A 27,735-nucleotide genomic window follows, 5' to 3' on the forward strand; every position below is an offset into this window, starting at 1 on the left:
CAATCTGATATTGGTAGTATGTCCGAATGATCACCAAACCTAGCTAGAGGACTTATAAACCCTCTCGCGATTCCCTGCGAGACATAAGGAGCCAACAAGTTTGTCTAGCATGCTTGATGGGATATTGTTGCCTAGATATTGCCATGCCACCAAGAAAGAGGATTGATAATTTCTAAACAACAGTGACATGTTTGCTAGCCCATCTACAAGATAATAGCCATACGGGTCAAATTCTACATGGAGGGCGGCCTATTGGAGATGTTCAAATGCTAAGTAGCTATCGTGCTAAGGCCACTTATAAAGTGAAACAGAACAACTCTGGAGTAAATAACTAAACAAGTTTTAAGGTTTGCTTCTATTATTAAGAATCAGTATTATGCGTAGCATGCGCTAATGCATACTGTGGTGAACTTGACCGACCATGCCCCTACAAAAGGTAGATCGACCTGTTAGTCTTTGAATGGAAATGTCAAAATCCTCAGGAAGCCTGACTTTGGGATTTCGATCTGAAAAATATCTCATGGAGTCCTTGATATTTATAGACCAAGACATAAGGTCAGGTAGCATCAATGGCTGGGTCAATCCTAGGCCAACAATCGAATTGAGGCTTAGCCATCCTAACTTAAAGATGGCCGCCAGAAGAAAGATAGGTGGAATAGCGCCATCATAGATCTCTACAATTAAAATCGATCATCCCCTAGAGATAACAGATTGGGGGCACCATTGCTATTACCCTATAATATTGTCTACCTCCATTGCAAGGACTGAGGAGGCAACAATGTCAATGGAAGCTTCCATTTTCTCTTCATCGACAGTCACATACCCCAAATCCATTTGCTGAGAGCAAACTACTAAATACCAATAGTATTCCCAAGGACAAGGCATCAGCCATATTAGATGTCTCTCCCTCCAAATCATCCTTATCCACGAAGTACGACTATAGATCTTACCTCTACCAAATCTTCCACATTTTCTACCTGCAGCTCAAGTTTGAATCTCACCTCTACCAAACTCACCATCGTCTTCAAATCGGCTAAGTTGAATGATATTAAGTTCCAAATTAGGTTGATAGATATGGTGTCCGATATATCCCATCACTCTCCTAACCATCAGGCTGATAGGATAGGGAAGGTATTGTTTACACTACATCCACACCGATGATTGTGATCTAAAGGCTGATACATCAAGAAAGGTATAGGCCGAGTGAATGTGGTGTAGACCAAGAAGGATCAGAGATATCGACCTAGGATGAGATCTTTTATGGACAAGGTCTTTGATGAATAGTAGAGCTATCCAGAATATGGGAGTAGTGGAGGAAAATGATGGTCATGCATAATGGGCCACTTGGCACAAACTAACTAGAAGACACGCCTATCTTACCATTATCTAAATTATGGACAAGTGATCCAACTACTTAGAGTATAGTAGTGGAGGGAACATAATTGCCATGTATGATAATAGTGACCTACATAGCGCAAATCATCAAGGACAAGTATCAAAGGTAAGTAATGACACCTATCCCCACAATTAATGGGAGCAGCTTACAAACACCAAATTATAATCTAAACAAAAGCACTTCTTCTACCAATCAAATAATCAGCTTATCTTTATCTTTAGGGTATCATTGCTTTTATATCTCAAATTACATGCCTTAGTTTCCTAGTAGAACTCTAATTTTATTTATTGTAATAGAATACCTCATATCTCCAGTTGCATCTCACCTCCTCTTTTAAGCAAGCAACGGTAGCAAAAATTTTTGAAAGTCAAGACATCTGAAACCACACTACTATCATTATCACCTCCCTTTTATCCCTTTTCCAGCAATTTGACAACAGTGGCACGCCGCGATTACCAAATCCAATCGTAGAACTTGTTGTCCGTCTTGTGATTCTCTATGAGGTGTGAGAAGCCAATAGTCTACAAATAGCATGCATCAAGAAATATTGTCCTGAATATGCCTAGTTAGCTTATCCAGAACTAGTACAAAAAGATAAGAGCTTAGCGTAGATCCTTGATATAATTTTACTATAATCGAAACTCAATAGTATTACCATCAGTAGTTTTTAAGCTAATAACCATTCCATTATGCATGACTTTAATCATATTAATATAACTAATAGAAACTTATTTCTTTCCAAATACCATACGGTAACAAAAATTCTTAAAGATCAAAACATCTGAAATTACGCTACTATCATTCTCACCTGCCTTTTATCTCTTTTCTAGCAATCTAACAATGGTGGCATGCCGCGATTACCATATCCAACCATAAAACTTGTTATCCATCTTGCAATTCCCCATGAGGTGCGAGGAGCCACCAATCTACAAATAGCATGCATCAAGAAATATTGTCCCGAATATGTCTAGTGAGTTTATCCAAAACTAGCACAAAAAGATAAGATCTTAGAGTAGATCCTTGATGTAATTTTATTGTAATCGGAACTCAATAATATTACCATCAGTAGTTTTTAAACTAGTAACCATTTCAATATGCATGACTTTAATCATATTAATATAACTAATAGAAACTTATTTCTTTTCAAACACCCCTATATGACTTCTTTATAGTCTCTATTACATGTTTTTTATAAATTAAAAAAGTCATACAAAGATCGCGTCTCTTTTCTTTGTATTATATATTAACATCCGAAGGAGAGAAAAAACTTCCATAGTAGACCTTTCTAGCATAAAATCAAATTAGTTCTATGATATATTTGCACCATCTCAATCTGTACTCAATCCACCTCTAGCAAAATTTCATAGTATGACCTGTGCGTAAAACCATAATAGTTAGAATAATTCTGAATATCACTTTCATTCTTATAAATTAATACTATAGTGCTCTTCCTCTATTCATCAAGCATCTTCTAAATCTTTAAAATCTTATTAAACAAATAATTTAATCAAGTTTCCACATCACCTAAACACTTCCAAACCTTAATAAAGATGTCAAATCCTATCGCTTTTCATCTCTCAGCATCTTTTTGTTAGATACTCTAATTTTACATATATATTTGATATTTCTATCCTTAATGAATCTAGTAAGCTATTCTAAATGGATTACATGACTTTCATTAAATAGCTTAGCAAAACAAATCCCCCATCTTTCTTTCATCTCATCCTCCCTAACCAAAATATTTTGCTTATTCACGATCCTAATTAACCTCATATACATCCAACAAATTAAAAAAAATCAAAGCCTAGCATAGAACAAATGGAGACTAATTTTTATGCATAAGGAATTAACTAAAATGAAAATGGAAGCTGTTCTTCTCAAAAACCAATAATGGAAGCTATAGACATTGTGGGACTTAAAAATCATACGATCAGTCAGCCAACAAACACTATCAAAATGCAATCCTCTTTCATGATAGGAATATAATAAGACAAAACAGGACGAACAAAAATTTTAAAAGTCATATGATTCTTGGTGTAGCCTACAAGTATACAGCTCCCAAAAATCACCAATCATACATCAATTGATGGTAGAAACATAAAAATTACTATCCTTGGTAGTTAAAAGAACCTGAAGCTTCATAGTTTATAGCCTCGTATATCTAGCTGTAAACTTGTCCTGAGGCCCTCTTGGTGGAGAAATGAAACCGGATGCTGATCCCTCACCGAAGCCAACTGGCTTCTGTTGCTGTTGTCTGGAAATCAGACCTCTAAGGAATACTGTCATCCACTACCTATCAAACCAAAATAACGGGAAGTGAATCAATTTGCCAGAATCACCAGGCTATTCACTGGTGAAATAACGCTTGTCACAGGGGTAAGAATTGAAGTACGAAGAATGCATCACTCAAGAGCAGGCAAACTTACAATTTCAATATTAAGTAGAATACAAGCCTAAGATGAACTCATAAAAGATCTTCCTGGCCAAGCATCATCAGCATTATCCTTTCCAGAACCTCCACCATAAGTGCCAAAATTGCTTGCACCAGATCCACCGAAGCCACCATTTGGGCTGGAGTTGCCACCAAGACTGCTAGAACGGTCAAAACCAGAGTTGCCAAAACTACCAAAATGTCTTGAGCTTGAGTCACCGGAGCTACCAAAATGCCCTGAACCAGAGTCACCAAAACTACCAGAACGCCTGGAAGCGGAATCTCCAAAACCACCAGCACGCCCTGAACCTGAGTTACCAAAACCACCAGATCTGCCAAAGGAAGAACCACCAAACCCACCATATTGACCTGAACTGGAACCACCAAAGGAACCAAAACGGCCTGACCCAGATTCGCCATATCTAGTGCTGCGGCCAGAGGAACCACCAAAGCCACCAGAACCATCAAAACTGCGAGAACGGCCAAATCCAGAGCCACCATAACCACCTCCACGACTAAAACCTGAGCCACCCATTCGGCCACCTCCGTAGGTGTCAAACCGACCACCCATGCCACCGAACATGTCTTCACCTCCACCCTCTACTGTAATTCTTGGAAGCTGAAATAAACAAAAAGGTTATAAGGTAGCAGTCATGTTAAACAAGTTCCCCATGGATTTCTAGATACAAAGAAAAAGGAAAATGACTATAATACAAATGTCAAAGGTAGCATAATAAATAAGCCACAAATCATGTATACATTCATATGTATATGTATATGAATGTATGTATATGTGCATATGCATATGTATGTATGCTTATGTACGTGTGTATATCTATGTATATGCATGTGTACCCACACACACACACACACAAAATAAAAGCATCGGTCATTTCCATTAACCATATCCATTTGGCATAATTGTAGGTCGAGACCCAGGCCACACAGGCTTTTATATCACTTTCATCGGGTCAATGCAATCGCCATATGGAGAACTTGATTAGCGTTTTGGCTTCCAGTAAAATTAGTATGCACCTTTAAAGAATCTGATAACCGAAACAAGAAATACATGATTATATTTGAAATTATTACAATAGCATAATGCCTTAAATATATATTTTTAGCCTTGAACCAGAAATATTCTATAGCACAACCTCAACACTCTGCAATTTTCTGATAAATAACCGGTATTATTGTTTGGCATGTGCCAGGTGGATAATATTTAGTGTGTTGTAATAAATGAACCTTGAGAGTAAAATTTAATTTAAAAAAAACAACTGTACCTCGGTAAACTTGCATCCAACATCTTGCTCAATGCCCCTGACAGCTCGAGTTTGCTCATTAGTGTAAATAAGAATGGCACTTCCTTTCTTCCCAGCTCGCCCCGTTCGACCGGATCTATGAACAAATAGCTCAGATGTGTTCGGTAGTTCATAGTGTAACACCTGGGTAAGGAGGGGCAAATTAGTGAAAAAGTCTAGTAAAGCAATCTCCAGTAATGAATCAGTATAATAGAAAGGGGAGAGGTTGGGGGGAGAGCAAATAAAGGTGTTCCTCGACAGGCCACAAAGGATGTAAACAGACACCACATCAGAGACATTTACTAATCAATTTCAAGTTTAAACAAAATTTAGTCAATAAAGTAGCATTTCTTCCTAGGACATAAACAAGTGCCATGTAAATAGATAACGCTAGGCATTCATAATATCCATGATACAAATACAAACAAATCATATGCAACTTTATGCGCCTTCCCCTTCTACTAAAACCATTGGATTCAGTAGAAACAAAAAACAACAGACATCATTATGCCCACGAATAACCAAGAACATCACTCTGCATTTTTGGTACTATTGTACCAGCACCAACCAAACAATTGTAAGCTTCAGAACCAGCCTCTTCAATTTGAAAAGATGCATTTCCAAAACTAGGCCAACCAACTGGAGATTTGTGTTGCTGATCTTATTTGTCCGTAATCAGGAATGAAGTTCATGAAGTTCTTTGAATAATATTCCTTTAACAACCATTTGGCATGCATTTGGTGCAAATTTTTTGACATAGAAAGCATTCAAACTCAACCCACTGCTACGCAAGATGATTAAAAGGCATCTTAAAGTGCAACATAACCAATGCAATTAGTAACTTGCCCCATAAGACGATTAAAGTATGTCCTTATTGCTGAATCAAGTTCCTATCCTTTGCAAGATAGTGAAAGAAAAGAATTATACGGCCAAGAAAGCATGTAAAATTTTCTTTTCCAGACCATATATAAATTGATAACAAAACGAGGCTTCAATAAAAATTAGTTTATGGAAATAATGAAATGCTTTTATAAGAACAAGTATATATCATTAGAACTCCAAATACAAGTAGATAAATTCCGTTTAAACTCATGACTTTGAAAAGCAAAAATACTTACCAAATCAACATTAGGTATATCCAATCCACGAGCAGCAACATCCGTAGCTATTAAAATATTAAAGCGACCATCCCGAAAGCCAGCAAGTGTTCTCTCTCTCTGATTCTGTGAAATGTCACCATGAAGAGCCTCACATCCAAAACTCCGACCCATAACATAAGCCAGCCGATCTGCATCACGTTTTGTTTGAGTGAACACTATGCATTTGCCTCCTTTAGCATGTTCCTATAAAAGAAACATCCAGAAGAATGAATTTTACACGCTGTGCTCAACAAAGGTGAAGTCAAGTTGCAAAAGAGACCAATTGGGCAAATTTTCCCCTTTTTTCTTTCATTTTTTTTGGGAGAGGAGGGGGGAGGGGGGTTGCCAAACATGTACCTTTATTAATGGCCCAAGAATTGATGGCTTTGAATAATTATCTGAAGCAATTGAGTAAAGAGTAATTCCTTCCGCTAATTTTTGGTCAGAGTCACCAACCTGAAAGGGGAAAAAGAAATCCTCAATTAGTTCCAGCGATAAGATGCTTTTCTCAATAAATATCAAATAAAATTAAAGATAACAAAGTACTTATTATAAAATAGAATAAGGTTTAATAAGCATGTATCTGCCTGTGAGGGTTTTGCGATGTTGCACTAGGGGGGCCAGAAGTAAGACATTTGCGAGCAGATGGGATTTGTGGTTGAACAATTGTGAAGAGAACTCTGATAGATGAGTATTTCATCATTCAGAAATAATTTAAATATATTATAAAATTTCTATATGTTGACATGTACTATTTCGTAAAAGTGTTTCATGTAAATCTCAAAAGATGATGTTATATACATGCTTTCTGAGCCACACCACTCTTTTATAGTGAACCCTGCATCTAATTCTGATCAGTACATAGACATGTTGAATTAGCCTTTCTCTTCAAGCAGGGAAATCAATAAAACAGAGTATTTATTTCAATTTGAATCCATAGACCCAAAAAAAAAGTAGAGTTTGAGTAATCAGATAAAATATTATAGCATGCGAGTGGTAGTGTGCTAATCACATTCCAGCATTGTCAGGTAAATATTCTACTGTATGACAAGAGGTTAGGCCGTGCAATTTATGTCAAAATGGTGCACATATAATATGGTGGAGTAGCATTATATGATCCAAGCAAAAGAAAGAATGCAGCGTGAGTATATGATCTAACATGGAAAGTTATTGAATCTTTTAGAGAAGTTCAGAAGTTCCATCAATGAGGATAGGGCAATAAAGAATCTATAAAGTGGTAAGGTGACTTGCAACCAAGGACATATGCAAACCATGAAGCAAGAGTTCGGGTTTTTTCCTTGAACAACAAGCAAGTTGGACAAACATTAAAACCTAAAATCCAAACATAGAGTATCATGCAGGACCCGGCAAAGCTTGCAATGACTGGAGACTCCTAAAATGAAGTGAGTGGCAAAGAATTAAAATAGGCAACCCTAACTAATGGTGACAAGGTCTATAAAATATGGCTAAAAAGGCAGCTATGAGAAACTCAGCTAAGTCCATATTCAAAGCCAAAAAGAAAAAAAAAAATCTTATCTTCTCTTCTTGCAAGGCATTGCTTAATCTGGAGATCATTTTCCTTTGGATAAAATGGAGATGAAGCAAAAGCATTCAGAAGGATACAACATTTTAGAAATATTTCATGAAAAAATGACAATGTTCCACATTCATTAACTTGATTCCAGATAGAGATGAAAGCATTCATGTGAGTGCTCTAATAAGCTAACAAAAACAATAGATGACTTATAACACTTACAAGGTCAATAGTAACTGGATCTTTTAGGTATTTCTGGGTAAGCCTTCTAATCCAACTTGGCATTGTTGCAGAGAACATCATGCTTTGACGGTTCGGGGGTAATTTTTCTAATATTATCTCTACATCTTCATCAAACCCCACAGCAAGCATCTGATCAGCTTCATCAAGAACAACAAATTGGACTTCTGACAAATTTAAGGCACCCCTCTTAAGCAAATCGATAATTCGTCCAGGCGTTCCTACTACAAACATCAACACCATAATCAAGTGTTCTCATTTGACTTTGAATTGGTACACCTCCATAGACACAGAGCGTGTCCAAGGGGGAAGATTCCCTGAATTCCTTCTCCACTTGTCGAGCAAGTTCTCTAGTAGGTGCCAAGACTATGGCCAAAGGATTCCTACCTCGCCTGCAAATGTCGATGGAAATGCATAATCATTACAATACATTTTCTTCATTAAACAGATGAAAACTAGTAGTATTACTTGGCTGCATAAGACTTCATATAACTAACAAATTTTTGCATGTTGTCATCAATGAACTAACCCATGCTTAGCATTAAAGCGGACAATTTTATCCATGATAGGAATACCAAAAGCAAGAGTTTTCCCCGTCCCAGTCCTCGCCCGACCAATCATGTCTTGTCCTTGCATTGCTGGTTCAAGGACAGCTCTCTAGACAATAAGCCAAAACCAACGTTAATCAAAATAATGGTAGCATCTCATAGTTGAGGACAATTTTACATGCATATACAAATTTGGTAACAAAAGAATAAACAATATAATTCTGCATAAAAACACAAAATAATCAAAGTCAATGTATTCAAACAAAGACATAAATGTGCCTGATTATGTGTTTGGGCTAGGAGTATCCTGCTAAAGATGTTCATCACCACCAACAGGAAAAAACACTAAAGCAGTTGGTTTGGTTATTGCAGCAATCAAGGTCTTAAATACCAGTTTGGGTATCCAAATGGGTACACAAAATGTACAGTGTTCCGATGATGATACGACTCTTCATACCAACATTCATACAAGAGGCTTAACAGGTATCAGTTCCCTACAGGTACAGTATCGCAAGTCCAGAACAGACTGGTACAAATATACATGAAACTTAGACTACTATAATCTAATTTAATATAATCAATATTTCCTATCTAGATCCTCTAGCTTTGTCTTAGCCACATAAAACAAATAAATAGCTGACGTAGGTAATAGTAGAAGTACCATCACTCTCAGTATTGCACCAGTCTTCTCTATACCTTACATTATATGTTCTAGCAGGTTCCAACATACAACATCCTTGCAACTTGGAAGGAAGCTGATATATGCATGGAGTACATTAACATACTATGGAGGAGGACATCTAGAAAAGCAGTTACACAAGTCCAAGTCCTTGATGCATTTATGTACAGCAATTGAACAAACAGTGATATAGTACAACTAACAACTTCCTACCATAAGAGCTAGTCATCACATGGTTGATAAATCTTTTAAAGATTAGACACCATAAACATAGAAATTATATAATGAAATCCACGTATGTCTATTCTCCCTATTTATAAGCACTAAATGTTCACAATGGACTTATCAACATACTAAATATGTGTGTGTGTGTGTAGTAGAGCTAATATATAGGCATCCACATAACAACCCAAATAAGTTTGGTCCAAACTGGACAGGCCCCCGGTATGGACCAATAAGTGCATAAGTAATGCACATGCTAAGGATCTCAAAAGCACATGATTCTTTGATGGTAAGAAATTTAAAAATATTAAATCATATTCAACGGCTCAAATCATCGGTGTTGGGTCTTCAATTGTCCATCAGGACCAATCTTATTTGGCTTGTTGTGGGCGCCCACAGATTCCCTCTACTTTATACATTTACTATATATAATTTTTACTATCAAAAATCATGTGATTTAGAGATAGCTGGTTTATGCAATAAATGGTCAAAAAATGTGCATCATTTTCTGTTATTTATAATATCATTTTTTCTACTTTTTAACATTTGATGCATAGACTAGAGATTTCCAAATCATATGATTTTTTAATAATGAGTAGAGATAGTAGATCACATCCAACAACTCGGATCATCGATGTCAGACACCAGATCATAAGGTAAGGACCGACCTTATCTAGGCTGTTGTGTGGGCACCCACATATTAGCTCTACTCTATATGTATACACGCAAAACAGACATAAATGTAGGTATGCATATTTGTATACATATAGTTATACATATAAGTCCACATGTACATGTCCATCTATATGTACATGTATATATGTCTACGTGTCAAAAGGTTATATATTTTCTTGAAAATCTAATATTATTTATAACAATTAGCATCATGATTATATATTTAATCCTTCCGCAACACCTTTTAGTCTAAAGCGATGCTCCAAGGCCAACCCTTATAAGATGGTAAACGGCTTGGATGATGACACCTACAGCAATGACATTGACCATCAAAAAATATGATCTATGCCCATATCAATGGAATACATGAACAGTTCTTTGCAGATTTTGTTGAATAGGCTAGCACTGACAGAACATGCAACAAAACTCATGCGACAAACTCAGCAGCTTATTGCAGCCAGAGTACAATTACATGATAATAGGTGTCCGTATGCAACAACTGCAATCTGATGACTGCAGGCCCAATTGGAATTATTAGTAGTATAGCTAAACATATCTGACACAAATAAACAAACAAAGAGCCATTTAGCAATCTAATAGGTTCTGGCCATTTCTTTCTACTTGTCATTTCATGAATACAAGAAAGATCGGTCCCTCAATATTTCTACTTCTCTTTTCTTAAGGTTGTATGTGAGTATCGAATTGCTAGAAAAAGTTCATTAGAATGCCTTTTTTATTCTGCCTGGCAGACAAAGTACACTTGTACAACACTAGAGGAGTCTGCATCCATTGATAAGATCATTGAAACACCACAAAGGAATCTTTTTGCCAATGAAGAATTAGTTGGAATCCTGTAAACTATCAACATCTAGTAGCACGGCAGTTGACAAAGATATATCAAATCTCACAGAGTGTAAAACAATGCCATTGTCCATCATTTTTTGAACTGAAGGTTCATTGAGTTTGGTACATGATTTATACATAAACAACTGCATACTAACATGGACCTCAAATTGTTATTGACATCATTATGCAATTTCATATTCATATCCGTGGACCTGAATTTCTGCTAGATGTTCTTATGTGTCCTCTCTCATGTCAAGTTGCTAATCTGTAGCATACAAATGAACTAATTTCAACCACAAGGTTATTGGTTCTATGTCAGCCAGACTGCTCTTCTTCCATGATGTTCTAGTCATCGATTATTCAACAAGTTCCCTTTATGGCGTCAGCCCATATCAAAAAGCTGCCCAAAATGTCAATCAACACTTAAAATGTAGTTTGAACATAAAAAATTAAAAACCCTGTTAGGAATGTTTGCCAAAGAGAACTAATGAACAAACAGCTAATTTTCCCTAATCTGATTATTCATTTCTTTATATAAGTCATGGGAACAGAGTTTTAACACTCTACCCAAATGAATTGGCTTATTTGAAAGAAGCGTTGTTCTATGGAGGATCTATCTTGTGTCTAGTACTGCATGATTCCACCCCTCAAGAATTCTGAATCATTCCTCACTTCATCCTCTTCATGATAAACGACCTGTTTGCCTTGAAATGACGCACACTGATAGAGAAATCCTAATTTAGTGGGTTTTTTAATTTCAGTTTCTACAACTATATGATAGTTTTACCCATATAGTGATTGTTTCTTGGATATCGATAATACAAAGCAAAAAAATGGTGATTAGTTTATCTGGTTACTAAGTTCATATTAGGTTAAATAGAAGATAGTAAAATGAGGGAGCCAGCAAGTCTAGATTCTTATATCCACACATGAGGTACTCATCAATATGATACATTTAAGATCCATCTACCTAGATATCATTATAAATCTAGAGAACCATGTAGAAGAAGCTTTTATGGTTTGGGAAGAGGCTAGGCCCATAGGTTAAAAAAACCTACTTTCTTGTGATTCCAATGTTCATTTGAACATGAAATTTAATCCTAGAAATATATATCCCAGCAGACAAATGATGTAACTTATGAAGCAAACTAGCAAAGTAGGGAGAATTGTATTTAAATTGATCAAACTTATGTGTAATAATTAGGATTATAAAAATGGTCATGAAGTGAATGACTAGAGATGTAAACAACCTATGTTGCAGCTCTATCCTAGTTGCAAACATGGTTAAAACAATGTCCTCGGGAGTTTCACTCTCAATTTCAAACCAGAAAAAAAAAATCAAGTGATATTTTCTCATTGTGGACTTTCCCAAGTTCAGCAAGCATGCAAAGTTTCCAAGTTGATGTCAGTTTCCATGTCTACCTTTGTACTAGATGACATAATAGAGTTGTGTAATTCATTTCTCTGGATTACATATATAGAGATAGGAACAGATTGCCTTTCACTGATACTGTGTGTTGATGAGGAACTCTAATGCATCCCTTCCCATTTGGTTCAGCTAAAGTTTTCAATAGGAGCACAAGTAGATTAAGTAACGAACATTCCTTTTAGGTAGCGTTTGGTGATCAAAATAGGATCACCAAGATGAATCTTAGATCACTAGTCATTCTTACCTGGGTTAATCTGACTCCCATGATTTAATAAGATTATCACGTTTAGTATGCTATATTCCAGTGATAAAAATTTTCTAGCATCCACGAGTAACTTCTTGGTATTCTATGAGAATCCAAGATCACTCACCATATAATACCAAAATTATCGCTAATATACTTCATAAAAATATATTTATTAATCATATAAAATATATTATAATAAATATTAATATATATTTATATATTAATTATTAGTATATTTTATAAAATATATTTATTAGTCCTATAAGATATATTAATTGTTATTATAGAATTAATATTTTTATTTATAGTTATAATATTTTTTAATAAGGAAAATAGAAGTAAGATATTAAATAATTTCATTATCTAAATATAAAGTACAATAATATTTCTATTATAATTCAAAATTATTGTTGAATAATAATATGATAAATAATATACTATAATATAACATATCATAACTATAATACATATAGTATCAATATAATATAATATCATATATAATATATTGATATAATATATTAACAGTATATTGATATATCAATTCTTGTCATTAAACAGAGGGATTATTTTTGTCCTTAACTTTCAGCCCAAGATCACTATCTTGGGTGATCTTGGATTTCCGACCTTGAGGACGGGCAACCCATCACTGAGTTGGAGTGAGAATGATCTGGGAGGAATGTATTGATATAGTTAGCCAGGATTTATCTATCCTAGCAATGTCTCAGAATAGAACAACCAAGATTATTTATTGCCAGTATTTATGAATGTCCCGTGGGTTTTTTCTATCTAAAGGCCTCAAGGAGATGATCTAAACTAAAATTGGTTGAAGTGTAAATCCATTTTCTCGCCGAACCTGTAAAATCTACCTTTTGAACTACAAGATTTCTTGTTAAAAATTCTCAAGATCAATACTTGCATGTCTAACAGCAAACATGGGACTAAACCAGCTACAAGATCAATACTTGCATGTCAACAGAATTAAAATAAAAAAAAATATCTAAAATCCAGTAACTTTACAAGTAACAATACGTTAAATATTAAATTTACTGAAAGCAAAGGCACCACACGACCTCTTACTGTCCTTAAAGACTGGGATAAATTTGTTGTATTCGAGAACATCAATAGATTCATCCCCTTGTATTCCACCCATTCCTGGCCAATTAGTCTAGCAAATGGAGACTTCCAATTCCAAAGTGAATAACAGAGAAGAGCAGATTGTGCCCAAATTGTTCCAATTACACTCAGCAAATAACAAAACGTAAACCGCTCTAAACCAATAAAAACCTCCAAATAGAAGCACAAATACCTGTATAGGAAAAAGCTTCGTGATTCCCTTCCTCGCGAGATCAGAGACAATCTCCTGCGAGATCCCTAGCCTGGCGATCTCCAGCCCCTCGTCCCCTCCTTTGCACTCCCTTCTCCTCATCATAGAACTCCTCCACAGCGTACTCCGCTCGCGCGACGTCCGTAGCCCTGAACCCCAGCGGCCCCGCCGAGACATGGAACTCCCTTCTTCGAAGGCCACCAAACCCGAGCTTCTCCACGGCCGCGGAGCCCTGAAACGGATGGGATGGACGGGAAACGGCGGCGGGGGCGGAAAAGACGGGCTCCGACGGGATCAACGACGGCAAACGGAGTAATTCCGACGAGACGAGGGCGGCTAGGGTTTGCCTCGACGCCGAGGAGGCGATCGAGGCCCGACCTCCGGAACAAGTAATTCATCATTTTGGGGTAGAATCCTGGAAGAAGAGAGAGGGGAAGATAAACCCAAGAAAACAGCTAGGGTTTTGAGGAAAAGAGCGAAGGAGAAGAGAAGGGGGAGGCAGAATACGGTATAAACCTCACGGAAAGGGTTTTGCGAGGCGAGAAGATATTTATGCGCGAAAGACGGAAAGGGCTTGGATGGCCAGAATTGGGTCGTGAGCAAGCCCGCCAGCGAGGCTCCTGTTTCCTGTTCTTGGGCTGACAAATAGGTCTAATCTGAAATTAGCGTACGTCCAGCCCATTTACCAAATACAGCCTGTCCGTCAATAAAGATTGGGCAGGTGTGGCATTTTGTGATCAAAAACCATAACTCTAGACTGATTGCTGTTAGAAGACGTCGTTCCTTTGAGGCCTCGGCATTTGGGACGGAGCTCAGGGCGGCATGGGAGGAGCTATCTCATGCGAGACATGTACTGGGGGCAGACAGGATCATTTTGGAGGGAGATTCCGCTGTCTTGATTGATCGCCTCCAAGTAGAGGGGCGGGAGGAGGTGGAGCATCCAATACTGTTCGACGTGTGTCGAATGCTACGGAAGTGTCGGATTATCCAGGTCAGGCACGTCCTTCGAGAGACGAATTAAGCTGCTGATTGGGTCGCCTCCTTTGCTACTCAGCATTCCGGAGAGTTTTTATAATCCCAGCAGTCTTTAGTTCCTTCTGCACTCTGTAGTATTCTTGATAGTGATGTAGCTGGCTGTGCGGGGGGGGGGGGGGTGATTATTTAGATTCCAAAATTTTAAAACCATCAGTTAAGTAATGACCGTTGTTATTTCTAAGACATCCCTCTCCCTATTATGACTTAAAAGGATACAGAGATATGGTAAACCCTACCACCTATTGGTCTTCCATCACCATACCTACCACCATCAGTGGCTTCCCCTCCTCCTTTTCCTCAACCACCATTGCAGATCACCGTCGCCCAAAACCCTCACACGCTATCATGCAATCTTAGCCTAGATTGCAGGTGGACTTACTGTGGCTGGAATCAAAGAAAGTATCAACTTTAGCCTCAAAGTGCTAGTTCATTAGGTATGTGTTTCGACCACCCTTAGTTCGAACTAGGAATGCCCTATAACAGATTGGAATAGTTCCTAGCGCTTTGTAGAGCCCCTCAAACTCTTATTGGAGTCTTATAAGCTATTTTATCATATTTCTATATTTTGTAGTCTTACATCAGATATATGAACTCCAGACCTTGCTTGAATGCCTTGTATAAGCCTCCTCCAGACTCCAAGGTAACTATCGTCCTGGAATCTCCATAATAAGCCTCTTTAAGGAGCTCTGAAGCTTTTATGAGAGCAAACCTAAAGAGTCTAAGAGCACCCTACTTTAAGAAAATGCCAAAATTATGTGCTTTGGTAGATCCTGGAAGGTGTGGAGGACTTGACGAAATGGCTGCAAGAAGACTCAACCTAGGTTTGCATGTCTCGGGAAAGTTCCTAGTCTTTCTTTTCTTCTTTTAATTATTTTTCTCATATATTCATATAGTTAGGCATATTATACTGCCCTAATCCTTTATTTTTATTTTTTTTGAAAGGTTTTAAGGGGAAAGTAAGTTGTTCCAGTATCTTCCTTTCCTATCAAATTCTTAGATTAGTATCATTTCAATTACTTCCCTTCTAGTTTTTTGTTTAGACATACTTGCACTCAAATTAATCTAATTTTCTTTAATCTTTCTTCCCTAGGCATTTTAAAACCCTAGGCTAGGTATATCCTTATCTTAGGGAGGTTGAACCCGCATCGAATATCTTCCATGGAAACAATAAGTTATCTAGGTGGCTGTAGAAGTATTGGATGCAATCACAAGAAGTCCATTTATAGTAGTGGAATTTTGCTAGTGGACCAAATATCATATATGATAGCAACCTATCATCGAAGAGTCCAAAAGTGGCATGGTCAGGTTTTACAATGTGTCATTTAAATTTTAGGGTTAATTCAAAGTCCAAAATCCAATTGATGGCATAGTTTTGTGATGTCCAAAGATCAACTAGTGACAAGGTAGTTTTCTCATTTGCATTTCACTATATAGTTATTTTCAACTGGTTCAATCGACTCGACAATAATAACATTGCATGTCATAACTATTTTGTTCCAGCTTGATGAGGATGATTCAAGATGAGTTGGAAAACTAATTTATTGCGAGATGCAATGAGATTGTGTTCATATATTTACTCATTGTTGTAACATTACCTTAAAGACCTCATATGCATTAGATTGCTCTCTTGATATCACTTACCTATGAATTGATATAGGTGACAAAATTTTAGCATACAAGAGACCTGATTCTAATGTCACCTAGTACCCTCCTTTCATTAGTGTTAAGAGTTATAAATATCCAAAGACCTTATATCTGTTAAGAAATAAGATCAAAGTGCATCAGTGGGACTATATCACAATTCATGACTCTTTAACTTTAGTTCTAATCTAAAGTTAAAAGAATAAGAGAATTACAAACATATCATCACTTATATACAAATAAAGTTCCCGAATTGTGCTGATGAGAAGCTTAACCTCAATGAAACCAATGCAATGAGACTGCTATAGTTTTGCCCCCTTTGATGAAATTCCATATAAGAGAAAATAATAGTATCATTAAGCAATTTTACATTATCATATTTAATTTTAATTACGGACAGATTAATCTTTATCTAGTCTCATGTTTCTTTTCATTGTGTTTAAATAACTACACCATTACTAAAAATAAACAAGACTTTAAGAGTGTGAATGCATGCATCATGGGCCCAAATTTGGGGATAGATAATGATACTCTTTCTTTGGGATTTTGCTTTAGTATGCTTTGTCATTTATGAAATTTAGGCTCTGAAATCTTATCCTTTGGTTAAAAAATGATAAAAATGACATTTGAATGTGTCATTAATTTCAGTTGGTCAAAAGAACTAGGGCAATGTCATGTGGCATGCAATTAAGCATCAAAGCAATAGCATTGATCTACCACCACCAAGCTATTGAAATCATTGCAATAGAAATAAATAGTTGGATACCTCTAGACCCTATCAATTTTCTCCCTTTGTCTTTCTTTTGTTTGTTGTGGAACCTCTTGGGTTCAACTTAAGTAGAAACATGGAGAGGAACATAATATAGAGAAGTGAGAGATAATGGTAAAGCTAAAACAAGTATAATTTAATCAATCATCTCTCTCCTTTGTTTGCTTAGCCTACTCGATTATGTAAGTTTAAAGCTCTCCTTAAACTATAAAGAAACTAACCAAATTCTTCCAGCTATTGCGTTAGTAGCAACCAAGCATCCAATAATATAACTTATCTCCTATAACTCCAGAATCCTATTACTTATAAAACTCAAGATTAATCCTGGTCTAGGTTTAGATTACTATTTTCCATTTTGGTTTCTAGGTCCCTTGTGAGAAGTAGCCCAAATTGGGCCTGTTTTGAACCAAAGTCGGCAAGCCTAGCCGACTTTTGTAAGTCCCTTCCCTCACCCTCATCAGTTCTTCCTGAAGCTGAGCTCTGTTTTCTGATATTTAACCCAACTCAAGATCCTATTTTCTGCCTTAAGTAGCCTTATTCTCAGGCCACCATCGCCAACTTGCTACTAGAGACCCTTGGCCACGCTCGTCGTGCCATTGCCAAACTACCATCCCTCCTTCCCTCCTCTCCATCTTCCCTTTGAGATGATAAGAAGCATCCCTCTTTACCATCCATATTTTGCCAAAAAAAAAGAAAAAAGTGGAAGAAACCAATCCCCTAATGTGATCTCACCTATTTAGATTGGGCCCAAAACTGATTAGGCTTAAACTTTTCTCTGCTGGTCAACCTGAACCAAATAGACCAGACCCTTAATTAGACTCAAACTAAGCTTCTCTCTCTTCGTTCAAATCTCTTGTTTTTTTCCTCTTGATTGTGAGCTAATGGTGTTAGTTATTTTGATTAGAGTTTTCAACTTTCAAGAAGCATTAGGTCTAAGGATCGAGCCACATGTCGAAGGTTGTGGTTCGTCTTACCGAAAGGATTTTAGAATCTAATTGATTTAGGACAGTAAGTTTTCTTTATCTCTGGTGATTTTATAGTGCATGCTATATATTTTAAAATCGAAATTCATATTGCTTAGCCTTGAACCAATGAATGAGATGAAAAATATTGCAATATTTTAAAATTAGAAATTTTAAAAAATTATGCATGATTATAATTATTATGCTTGCTTGCATAAAAAGAGTAATTCAAAATTATGGATCAAGCATAAATTTTTTTTCCAGAATGATTATGACAACGATGATTTAGTTGCAAAATTGCAGAGTTTGAAATGAGATGATATCCCTATTTTAATACTGCAAGACATTTGAAAAAAAGATGATTACTTCTATTTTAATCCTGCATTGTATTTGAAAGGAAATGATTATTCTATTTTGGTACAGCATAGTGAAATAAAATGTGAAATTTGGTTGATACTACATATGTTATTGAAATGAGTCTGTTTACTTTTTATGTATGAGAAATTAGTTTATTATGGATATTATAAAAACTCTCTAGTTCGACTATGGTTCGGATCTAGCTAATGGAACTGATCGTTGGCCACATATCAGAACCTAATTTATTCTAGATCTAGCCAATCGGAGCTGATCGCTTGTAGAGCTAGTTCTTTTGGGCCTAGCCTGTTCGAGCTGATTACTGGCACATACTGATGATTCTCATGTTTTGCTCTCAAAACATATCTCTTTACCCTACCATGGGATGAATCATGGCTATGTGATTAAGAGCTAATTTTTTTTGAGCCTAGCCAATTGGGATTAGTATTTACTATGATATTTGTTTCTTTGAGACAGACACTAAATTTTCTTTCTTGAAAACCCTTTATTATATACATTGTAGAATTCTGTATTATGTTTTGCCTGCTATCTCCTTCTAATGCCTCTAATTTATCAAGTCATTGTTTTACTTCTTGATTATGTTATATGTTTTCACTTTGTCAATTTTTTTTAAAAAATATGGTTACTTATATCCAAATAAATTTTGCCAAGCATTAGGAATTCATTGTAAATGCAAAACTGGAATCTAACTGAAAACCAAATTCAGATCAAACCTATAAGATTAATGGTTTTTCCCTTTCTATAAACCCCCCCCCCCCCCCCCCCCCCCCCAAAAAAAAAAAAAAAAACCCAAATAAATAAATAAATAAATAAATAAAATGATACATGCATATATATTGCTCCTTTTGCGTTTATCAAGTAATGCGATCATCAACAGTTGCAAACTGCTAATATTTATTTGATGTAACAGTCTTCTAGTCACATACTTCCGTTAAAACTATTGTGCAACTATAACAAGGGAAAACAATTGATGAAATTGCCTCGATTCCACCTTCTGTATTGCAGAAACTTTAATTCTATTATATTACAGTAATCATAGAAACCTTTTAAAATTGATGTGCGGTGCATGAGATAAGGAATGCTACTTATATCCATCCTGAAAAGTAATCATAGATTATGTTAAATTACAAATCAACTTCTCAACCTAATTCTCTCTGATTTCTTGAATTATAGTCATTGGGTTAGAAAAAAAATCATATGTTCATAAGGTTAGAGCCTTAAAATTTTATATTATAATAATTTAGCCTGGTTTGGATTGACCCACAAATATAACTGCTGAAAAATGAAATGCAGTCGAATGGGTCACTCCGATAAAAACCTAATGAGACTTTACTAACTCAACCAATTAAAAATACTTTTATATTTATGAATTAATTAAATGAATTTTATACAAATTTTTATGTTATTTTATATTTTCTCATATTATGAACCAGCCTTGTAGTTCATGTCACACCAAATTATGAATATATCTTGGACTTAAATCAGGTCCTCAAATAATAGAAATATTATGATGAAATTCCTTATATCCTTGCTACTACCGGCTGAGCGCATCATCCTTCATCCTTGAGCAAGACTCGGCCACAATGATTGATTGAATATGAAAGAAGGGATGGAGGGCAGATGGAAGTCTCCTGCTATGCGACATCCGTCTAATGCTGAGAAAATATAGTATCTTTCAAATAGTGCACGTGTATCGAGAAACGAACAGAACTGCAGAAATGGATTGTTTCCACATCAGAGAGCACCCTTCTCGCATTTGTGTCAGATTGTAGCTGTTGATTCTGCTGGCTGCACTTCCATTAAAGTAAGATGAACAACCATTGTACCAAAAAAAAAAAAAAAAAAACCGCCATCCAAGAAGTAGTCCTCTTTATGATAAGCGCCATAACAAGCATTCTCGGCAATGAAAACTCTAATCTTGTCACGGATTCATTACTTCAGCCAAAGGATCTAAGGCAACTCATCAGACTTTAAAAAAATAAAAAAATAAGGGCACGCTAAATAAAGGTGACACGTGTCCTTATCTGGTACGGTCGGACGAAGGACTAATCTCTCGCCTCCGGCCGCCGCACGCTCCCGCCGTCCGACCAGAGAAATAAATCGCCTATCCCAGGGCAATCTCGTAAATTTGGCCGCCATCGCAACGCCTCACACCGAGCTCCGAAGTCCTCTTCGTTTCTTGAACACCACGACCGCCACCGACGAGGTTCCGTTCAGCGCCCGCACCGCCACCACCTCCGATGCCCTCAGCAGCGCCGCCACTGGCGCCGCCGCCCTCACCGCTCCCCCGCGCCGCGCCCGGCTCACCACCATCGCCCCGACCCGCCCCGGCCGCAGCACCCGCTCCATCTCCAGCACCACCTTTGCCGGCGCCCCGGCCCGGTCCAGCCCGGAGGAGAACACGAAGTCGAACGCCACCCGCCTGAACGGCAGCCCGCCGCACCCCTCCATCGCCTCCACCGCCGCGTTGACCCCCATCTTCCGCATTGCCGCGGCGGCGGCGGCCGGGCCGGAGCCGCGCCCGACGCAAAGGGCGCGGTCGCCGGGCCAAAGCCACTTCCGGGCCATCAGATCCAGGATCACGGCATCCAAAATTGGCGCCGGGAGGGAGGCGCCAGTGGTGACGGGAGCGCCGTCGCAGGCGTCGGAGGAGGCGTCGATCTCGCGGAGGGAGGGGAGGATGGGGAGCGCGGCGACGGCGGCGGAGACGAGGAGGATCTTGATGACGAGGGATCGAGAGAGCAGATGGTGGTAAATGAGCTGGAGTTTGAAGTGGTCGAGCTCGAACCTTCCCATGGGGGAAGCTGGGGTTGGGGTTAGGGTTTCTCACTCGAAGAAGTAGGGTTTCCCAGAGCCAAGAAGAGGGGTGAGGGTTAGCGAGTACAGAAGCGGGAGGAGGTGTGGTTACCGCCAACGAGGAGGGGGGACGGTGGCGGCGAGGGGAGCCAGACACGTGCCGGGACGCGGAGGCGGCACGTGCCAGCCATGCTCTCGATGGAGAGAAGAAGACGGAAGCGGGAGTGAGGGGATGGGCGTCGGTGGTCGACGGAGGCGTTTTCGTACCAGAGCTATCGGTGGAGAGTCTTAAGAACCGCCCCTCGATATGTCTAATTTTACGAAGCTACCACGGCTATTTTAAACGTCCGCGCAGGACGTCAGTGGCCCCTTCCTGCATCATATGCGCCATCTGATTTGATTGCTGGCTCTTTCATCGATGGGATCTGAGTGACTTCGTAACTTCGGCTCACATTCCATGCTTGCAGGTATGCGATCAGAGAGAGTTTAAGGCTGAATTTAGTTTTTATTTTAAAATCAAGATCCATTTGGAGCAGTGTTATTATCTTGATTAGTAAAACACTAGTGAGCTAATAGTTGAGCTTTGGAAGAAGTTACACACTTATGTTTAATTGTTTACATGGTCTGCTGCTTGTTACCTATTGCCTAACATAGTTTACATGTTAATTTTGCTAGAACTATATAATGAATTCTAGATCTCACTTATTTTTTGGTTAGAGCTTATATACTTTCCGCTCATGGCTCGATGGGTTTGAACTATGACGGTGCTGGCTTATGGTTATATATATATATATATATATATATATATATATATATATATTTAAAAAAATTATGATATCTTTATTGTGCTGTCGTATGGTATAGAAGACATGTCCAGCAAAATATTCTTTTGATATTTTCTATTGAAATAAAAAGAGATTGAATATCTTGATGCTTAGCTTTAGGTTTGATAACATGCAAGAACTACCATGCATCCAATAAATGTAAGGACAAAAAGTATGCTTAAATATTTTCTAATATGACCTAAATTATTGTTAGTTTGGATCTCCTTAGAACTTTATTTTAATCAAATCTTAACGATCTTATAAGATTTTCCATTCAGATTGGAATATTATTCCTAATTAGATGCCGAAGGAGCCATGATTTGTTAGAACTAGGGTAACGATGGCAAGTCCAATACCAGCAAGCATAAGGCCTTCTTCCATCTACTTAGCTCCATTAATCCCCACATTGAAGTCGGAAAATGAGAGAGAAGGTTGGAATGTCACGTGTTCTTTAGTTTTATACGTTACTGTAGACTAGTCCAGAAGGATTCCCAGGGAGGGCCAGCCCGCCCACAGAACCACGCAATATACCGGTGACAGCGCGGCAAAGTTGTAGTTTCTTCCAAATCGGAGGGGCATTAAGAAGAGCGGTGCTCACTCTCTCTCGCACCAATAATACCGACACGCTACGCCTGCCATTCTCCTGACGGCCCCCCTCCCTCCGAAGTCCCAACTCTCGGCTATCCGAAACCCTAAATATGTGATCCTCCCAGTTAGTCCCCGCCGGCGATCTCTCCGATGGCTCCCGTCCGCGTTCCCGCCCGCGTCTGGGTGCCACTCCAGCAAACGCACCGCCGTCTCCTCGTGGGTGGAAATCACACCTCCTCCAGATTCTGCACTCGCTAAACCTTCTCTCCTCCCTCCTCTCTGGTTTTCCATCTCCTCAAATTTCTTCCCTTCCAGAAAGGGAAAAACGCCTTCTTTTCCGGCAAAAACTCTCGTTTAGTAGCTTGCAATGGGGCCGACCAGATCGCTGGTCCTCAAAATCCTCGTCGCCTCCGCCGCATTGGTGGCGGCCGCCCTCCTCCGCCTCGACCTCGCCGCCAGGACCGAAGGCGGCGCCGGCTGCTGCGACGCCTTCCTCTCGGGATTCCCCGCCCCTCTCGCGAACTCCACTGATCTCGACGCGGCCTTCCGCGAGCTGATCGCGAGGAACTGGCTCTCCCCTGGCGGCCGCGCCCTGTGCGTCGGTCCGGGCTCCGGCACCGCTGCAGCCGCCGCGTGGCGGCTGGGCTTCCGTACCGTAGCCGTCGCGGCCCCCGCCGCGGCCTGCTGCGGCCTCCCCTTCGCCGAGGCGTCCTTCGACTTCGCCTTCTCGGCGGCGCTAGACCGGGCCCGGGTGCCGGCCCGGGTGGTTTTAGAGATGGAGCGGGTCCTCCGGCCCGGCCGCGTCGGTGCGGTGTTCTGGTTCCTGTCCGGTCCGGTCCGACCGGATGGTCTGATGAAGGCAGCCGCGCCGGTCGCCTCTTGGTTGCGGTTCTCGGAGGTGATCGGAGCGCGAGCAGTGAACGGATCCGCGATGGTGGTGTTCAAGAAGAGGGGCATTCCCGGCTCGGCGATCGCCGGAGTTAGCCGTGGCACGTCCGAAGACGCAATTACAAGACTGCCACTGTACTTTGACCAAATTATCGAGCACTTGCGCGTTGCCCTCGTTCCTGGAGGGTCTCTCGCTAAACTTCTGTAGGCACACGTGCCAACTCCTACGTATCTCTTGAAATAAAGCGCCGGCTCTCTCGCTTTCGCCGCGTTTCGGCGTCCGATGGAAGCTTGGGAGAAGCAAGCAGGAAGCAGGAAGTGTCGGGTTTTAATATTTTGTTTCGAAAGTTTGTTCGAAAAGATGATGCAGGGAGGTGGGGAGCGGCTGAGCTGGCCCCCGTGTTACCTGTTTGGTGTGGTGTGGGTTAATAAAGAGGGCCCCACCTTTGGTTGGGATCCTCGTTTGTTGTGGTCCGTTGGCTCAGTTGTGATTGGGTGTGCCTTGGATATGCCGGGCCCACCACCATTCCTCAGGTGGACTGGCTTCTTCTGTTGTCTTTGGTAGTGATTTGCTTTCTTAGGCTTTCTTTTACTTAAAATCTTTGATCCAGTGTAGTGTGTTTCCTAGTTTAGTTCGGTGTGTGTCACTTGGCTAAATTTGCTGATGCTAAGTTGCTAATATCGTGGCATGGTGGTGTGTTAAATTTTTGTGTGAGGAGGAGTCTGCTACTTTTTGCTTCTTGGCCCGGGTTGAGCAAGTGATATCTAGATAGAGAGTTAGGTTCGTTGTTAGTAGAAGGAGCTAATTCCTTTGGAACTGTGAAGTTTGGAATTGATGGTTCTGTGGACCCGATAAGACCAAGAAGAGAGGGACAACATAGATCTAAGATTGACCTGTGAATTTTAGCTTGGATGGTACAGTGTCTTGCCTCTAATTCAGAGATGGGAGATTCAATTTCTTATAGCCATGGCTTTTTTTTTTTCAATCCCTAATTAATTTTCCGGTTCTGCGAGCAGTGGCTCGGTTTTCATAGGGTTCTGTATTTCAGCTCAGGAGGTGGGGTTGCGGATATAAGTTAGACTGTGGAGTTGGAACCCCTCATCCTTTCAAAAGAGATAACAGAAGTGAGATTTTGGATTTATAATTCACAAACACCTTTCGCATGTAAGGTGATGTACAAGGGTGCTGGTCGAAATACCAAAGAAGGTGCAAGCTATAAGATTATAAGCTGAAACATTAAGAGGGCGTTTGGTATGGGCGATCATTCCAAGATCAATGGCGATGTGGGTGGAGTTGACGAGATCACTGCATTTGGTTGTACTATAGTGATCCTACATGGTAGTGCCTAAATCATCCTCACTTCTTAAATCACTGCCTAACTTAGTGATGGAATACCCATTGTTAAGATTAGGTATCCAAGATCGCCACATCTTGGACTAACATTTGGAAACAAAAATATTCTTTAGTCCAACGAAAAAAATTAATATATCAATATATTATTAATATATTACATCAATATTATATATTATCGTATATTATATTGACATTAACTTTACCATATAAGCTATTTATTTTGTAATTACAGATAAACAAATTGTAGCCAGTTTTATCACAGTTGTAATAAATTGTTTTTTTTTATTGATTGTTTGATGATTTGTTAAACATTTCTTTAAAGATTTCTATTTTAGTAGAGGGTTGTAGCCAAGTCCTGTTTTATTAAAGATGACTTGTTGGCTGTCTAAAATTATATTTAATTTTTTAATGTTTAAAATAAATTTATCAACAAAAGATTTTAGCTTGTTTACTTTTTTACTTAAGTTCTGATTTTCTTGCAGTATTGTTTGTTTTACTTTTAAAATATTTTCATTTTCATTTATCAAAGTTTGATTTTTCAATTTGAGTTCTCTACTCCTATGACTAAGCTTTTTAAATTCACCTAATAATTCATAAAAAGCTTTTTGAAGTTCATCAAAAGTAAGTTATTTAAGGTTTCAGAATTTACCTTATCCTCATGAACTATGAGGCATAAGTTTGTTGTTTATTTGGCTTTTTCTGAGCTTTCCGCAATGGTTGGCAGTTCGTTCTATAGTGATCTGGTTTCTTATATTCATAGGATATTAGCGGCTTTTTTCTTTTTTTTTGGTTCCGCTCACCATTAACCAAAGGAATTCTCCTAATTCCCTGCCTTCTTCTCATCAATCTTTTGAATCTTTTTGTGATGAGGGCCATTTCTTCATCATCCTTTGTATCATCAGATTTTTCACTCTCTTCTTCTTGTTGAGCAGTTGATTTGAGAGTGATGGTCCTTTTTTTCTTTGATTCCTCTTCTTCAAGCTATTACTTCATAGATAGCTTATGAGTCATCAACGAACCCAACAATTTTTTTAGAGGAAAGGCATTGAGGTCCTTTGCTTCTTGGATGGTTGTAACTTTGGTCTCCCACGTTCTTGGCAATGACCTAAAAATCTTTTTCACCAAATCACTGTTACAGTATGATTTACCAAGACTTTTAAGGCCATTTATGATATTTGTAAAATGAGTAAACATATTAAAAATAGACTCACTGGTTTTTCATTTTAAATAACTCATAGTTATATACAAGCATATTGATTTTAGATTCTTTAACTTGATTAGTGCCTTCATGAGTTACTTCCAGCCTATTCCAAATTTCTTTAGCAGAAGAGCAAGTAGATATGCGATTAAATTCATTAACATCTAATGAACAATACAAAATATTCATGGTCTTAGCATTTAGCTGTACTATTTTCTTATCAAATTCATCCTATTCTTCTTTGGGTTTAGGAAGAGACACACCATCAATTATCTTCGTGGGGTATGTGAGGTTCATTAATTATGGCACTCTACATGTCATAATCTAGTGCATGAATAAATATGGGCGTTCGAGCTTTCCAATAAGTGTAGTTGGTGCTATTAAATAGAGGAGGTCTGTTCGTCGAGTGACCCTCGAGGAGAGAGATACCAATAGGGGATGCAATAGATCTTTGACTTGTTGATGGTTAGGCCAATGAGAAATTTGAGTACCAAGCTCTGATACCAGTTGTTGCCCAGCTATGCAGCCCAAGAGGAGGATGAATTAGATTTTTCGAAAATTTTAGCTAACAATGAAGCAGAATAAAGTTTGATAAAAGAATATAAACTTTAGCAGTAGGCAGATAAGTAAATAAGCTCAAGATAAATGCAGATAGATCGAGCAATACATACACAAGAGATTTATAGTTGTTCGCTACCAATCCTACACCTACATCCACTTTCTAAGATTTTCTTTTGGAAAATTTTACTATAATCTATAACCCAAATTATAGCCTAGTTGTTTTTTTGAATTCACAACCAAAGCTAATTGATTTTTTCAGGTAAATCAATCAAAATCTACAATCGATTAATTTTTAGGTTAGCAAACAACCTAGTTGATTTTTTCAGTAAATCAACCAAAATCTACATCGATAGTTTTCTAGGTTCACAATCAATCCATCTGATTTTTTTAGCAATCAACCAAAACCTTCGCAATCCAATTTCAAGTTTATATGGAGTTTCAATCCTTGAAACTTGGTATAACAAAGAATAGAAAGAATTTAAGCCCAATGAATTTAGTTCCAATACAATAAATACAAAGTAGTAAATAGAACTAGACTCTGTTGGTTGACTTGATTGCTTTTGAAGGCGCTTCACCAACTCTCTGATGTTAAGTATGCGAGCGATCAGCTCATAATGAAAACATTTGAATGATATCTTTCTTGAAGCTCTCTCTTTTTGCTTTTTTTTTTTTTTTTCTCGCTCTAATGTATTTGTCTTTGGAGTACATGAGCTTACTTTTTTTCTTGGGTGTT

The 27,735-nt window shown here is 38.5% G+C and overlaps 2 protein-coding genes across 2 annotated transcripts; both read right to left on the minus strand.

Annotated features, from left to right (window-relative positions):
- Positions 1-3,321: 3,321 nt before the first annotated feature.
- LOC103717913 (DEAD-box ATP-dependent RNA helicase 53-like) lies at positions 3,322-14,537 on the minus strand. The gene is given in 9 exon segments (XM_008806481.3): positions 3,322-3,689; positions 3,823-4,446; positions 5,111-5,272; positions 6,247-6,471; positions 6,625-6,723; positions 8,024-8,269; positions 8,271-8,433; positions 8,571-8,698; positions 13,994-14,537. Coding segments are annotated over 8 exon segments (1,815 nt in total). The 5' UTR covers positions 14,189-14,537; the 3' UTR covers positions 3,322-3,689; positions 3,823-3,849.
- A 6,404-nt stretch (positions 14,538-20,941) lies between these two features.
- On the minus strand, positions 20,942-21,589 carry LOC103717927. The gene has a single exon (XM_008806513.2). The coding sequence runs from the start codon at positions 21,587-21,589 to the stop codon at positions 20,942-20,944; it is 648 nt and encodes a 215-aa protein (XP_008804735.2).
- Positions 21,590-27,735: the final 6,146 nt, after the last annotated feature.

The sequence above is a fragment of the Phoenix dactylifera genome, chromosome 16 (assembly GCF_009389715.1).
Source record: "Phoenix dactylifera cultivar Barhee BC4 chromosome 16, palm_55x_up_171113_PBpolish2nd_filt_p, whole genome shotgun sequence".
Taxonomy (NCBI): domain Eukaryota; kingdom Viridiplantae; phylum Streptophyta; class Magnoliopsida; order Arecales; family Arecaceae; genus Phoenix; species Phoenix dactylifera.

What these genes read in the sequence shown, in the direction of transcription:
- LOC103717927 (XM_008806513.2), bottom strand. Translation starts at nt 21,589, where the DNA reads ATGGGAAGGTTCGAGCTCGACCACTTCAAACTCCAGCTCATTTACCAC.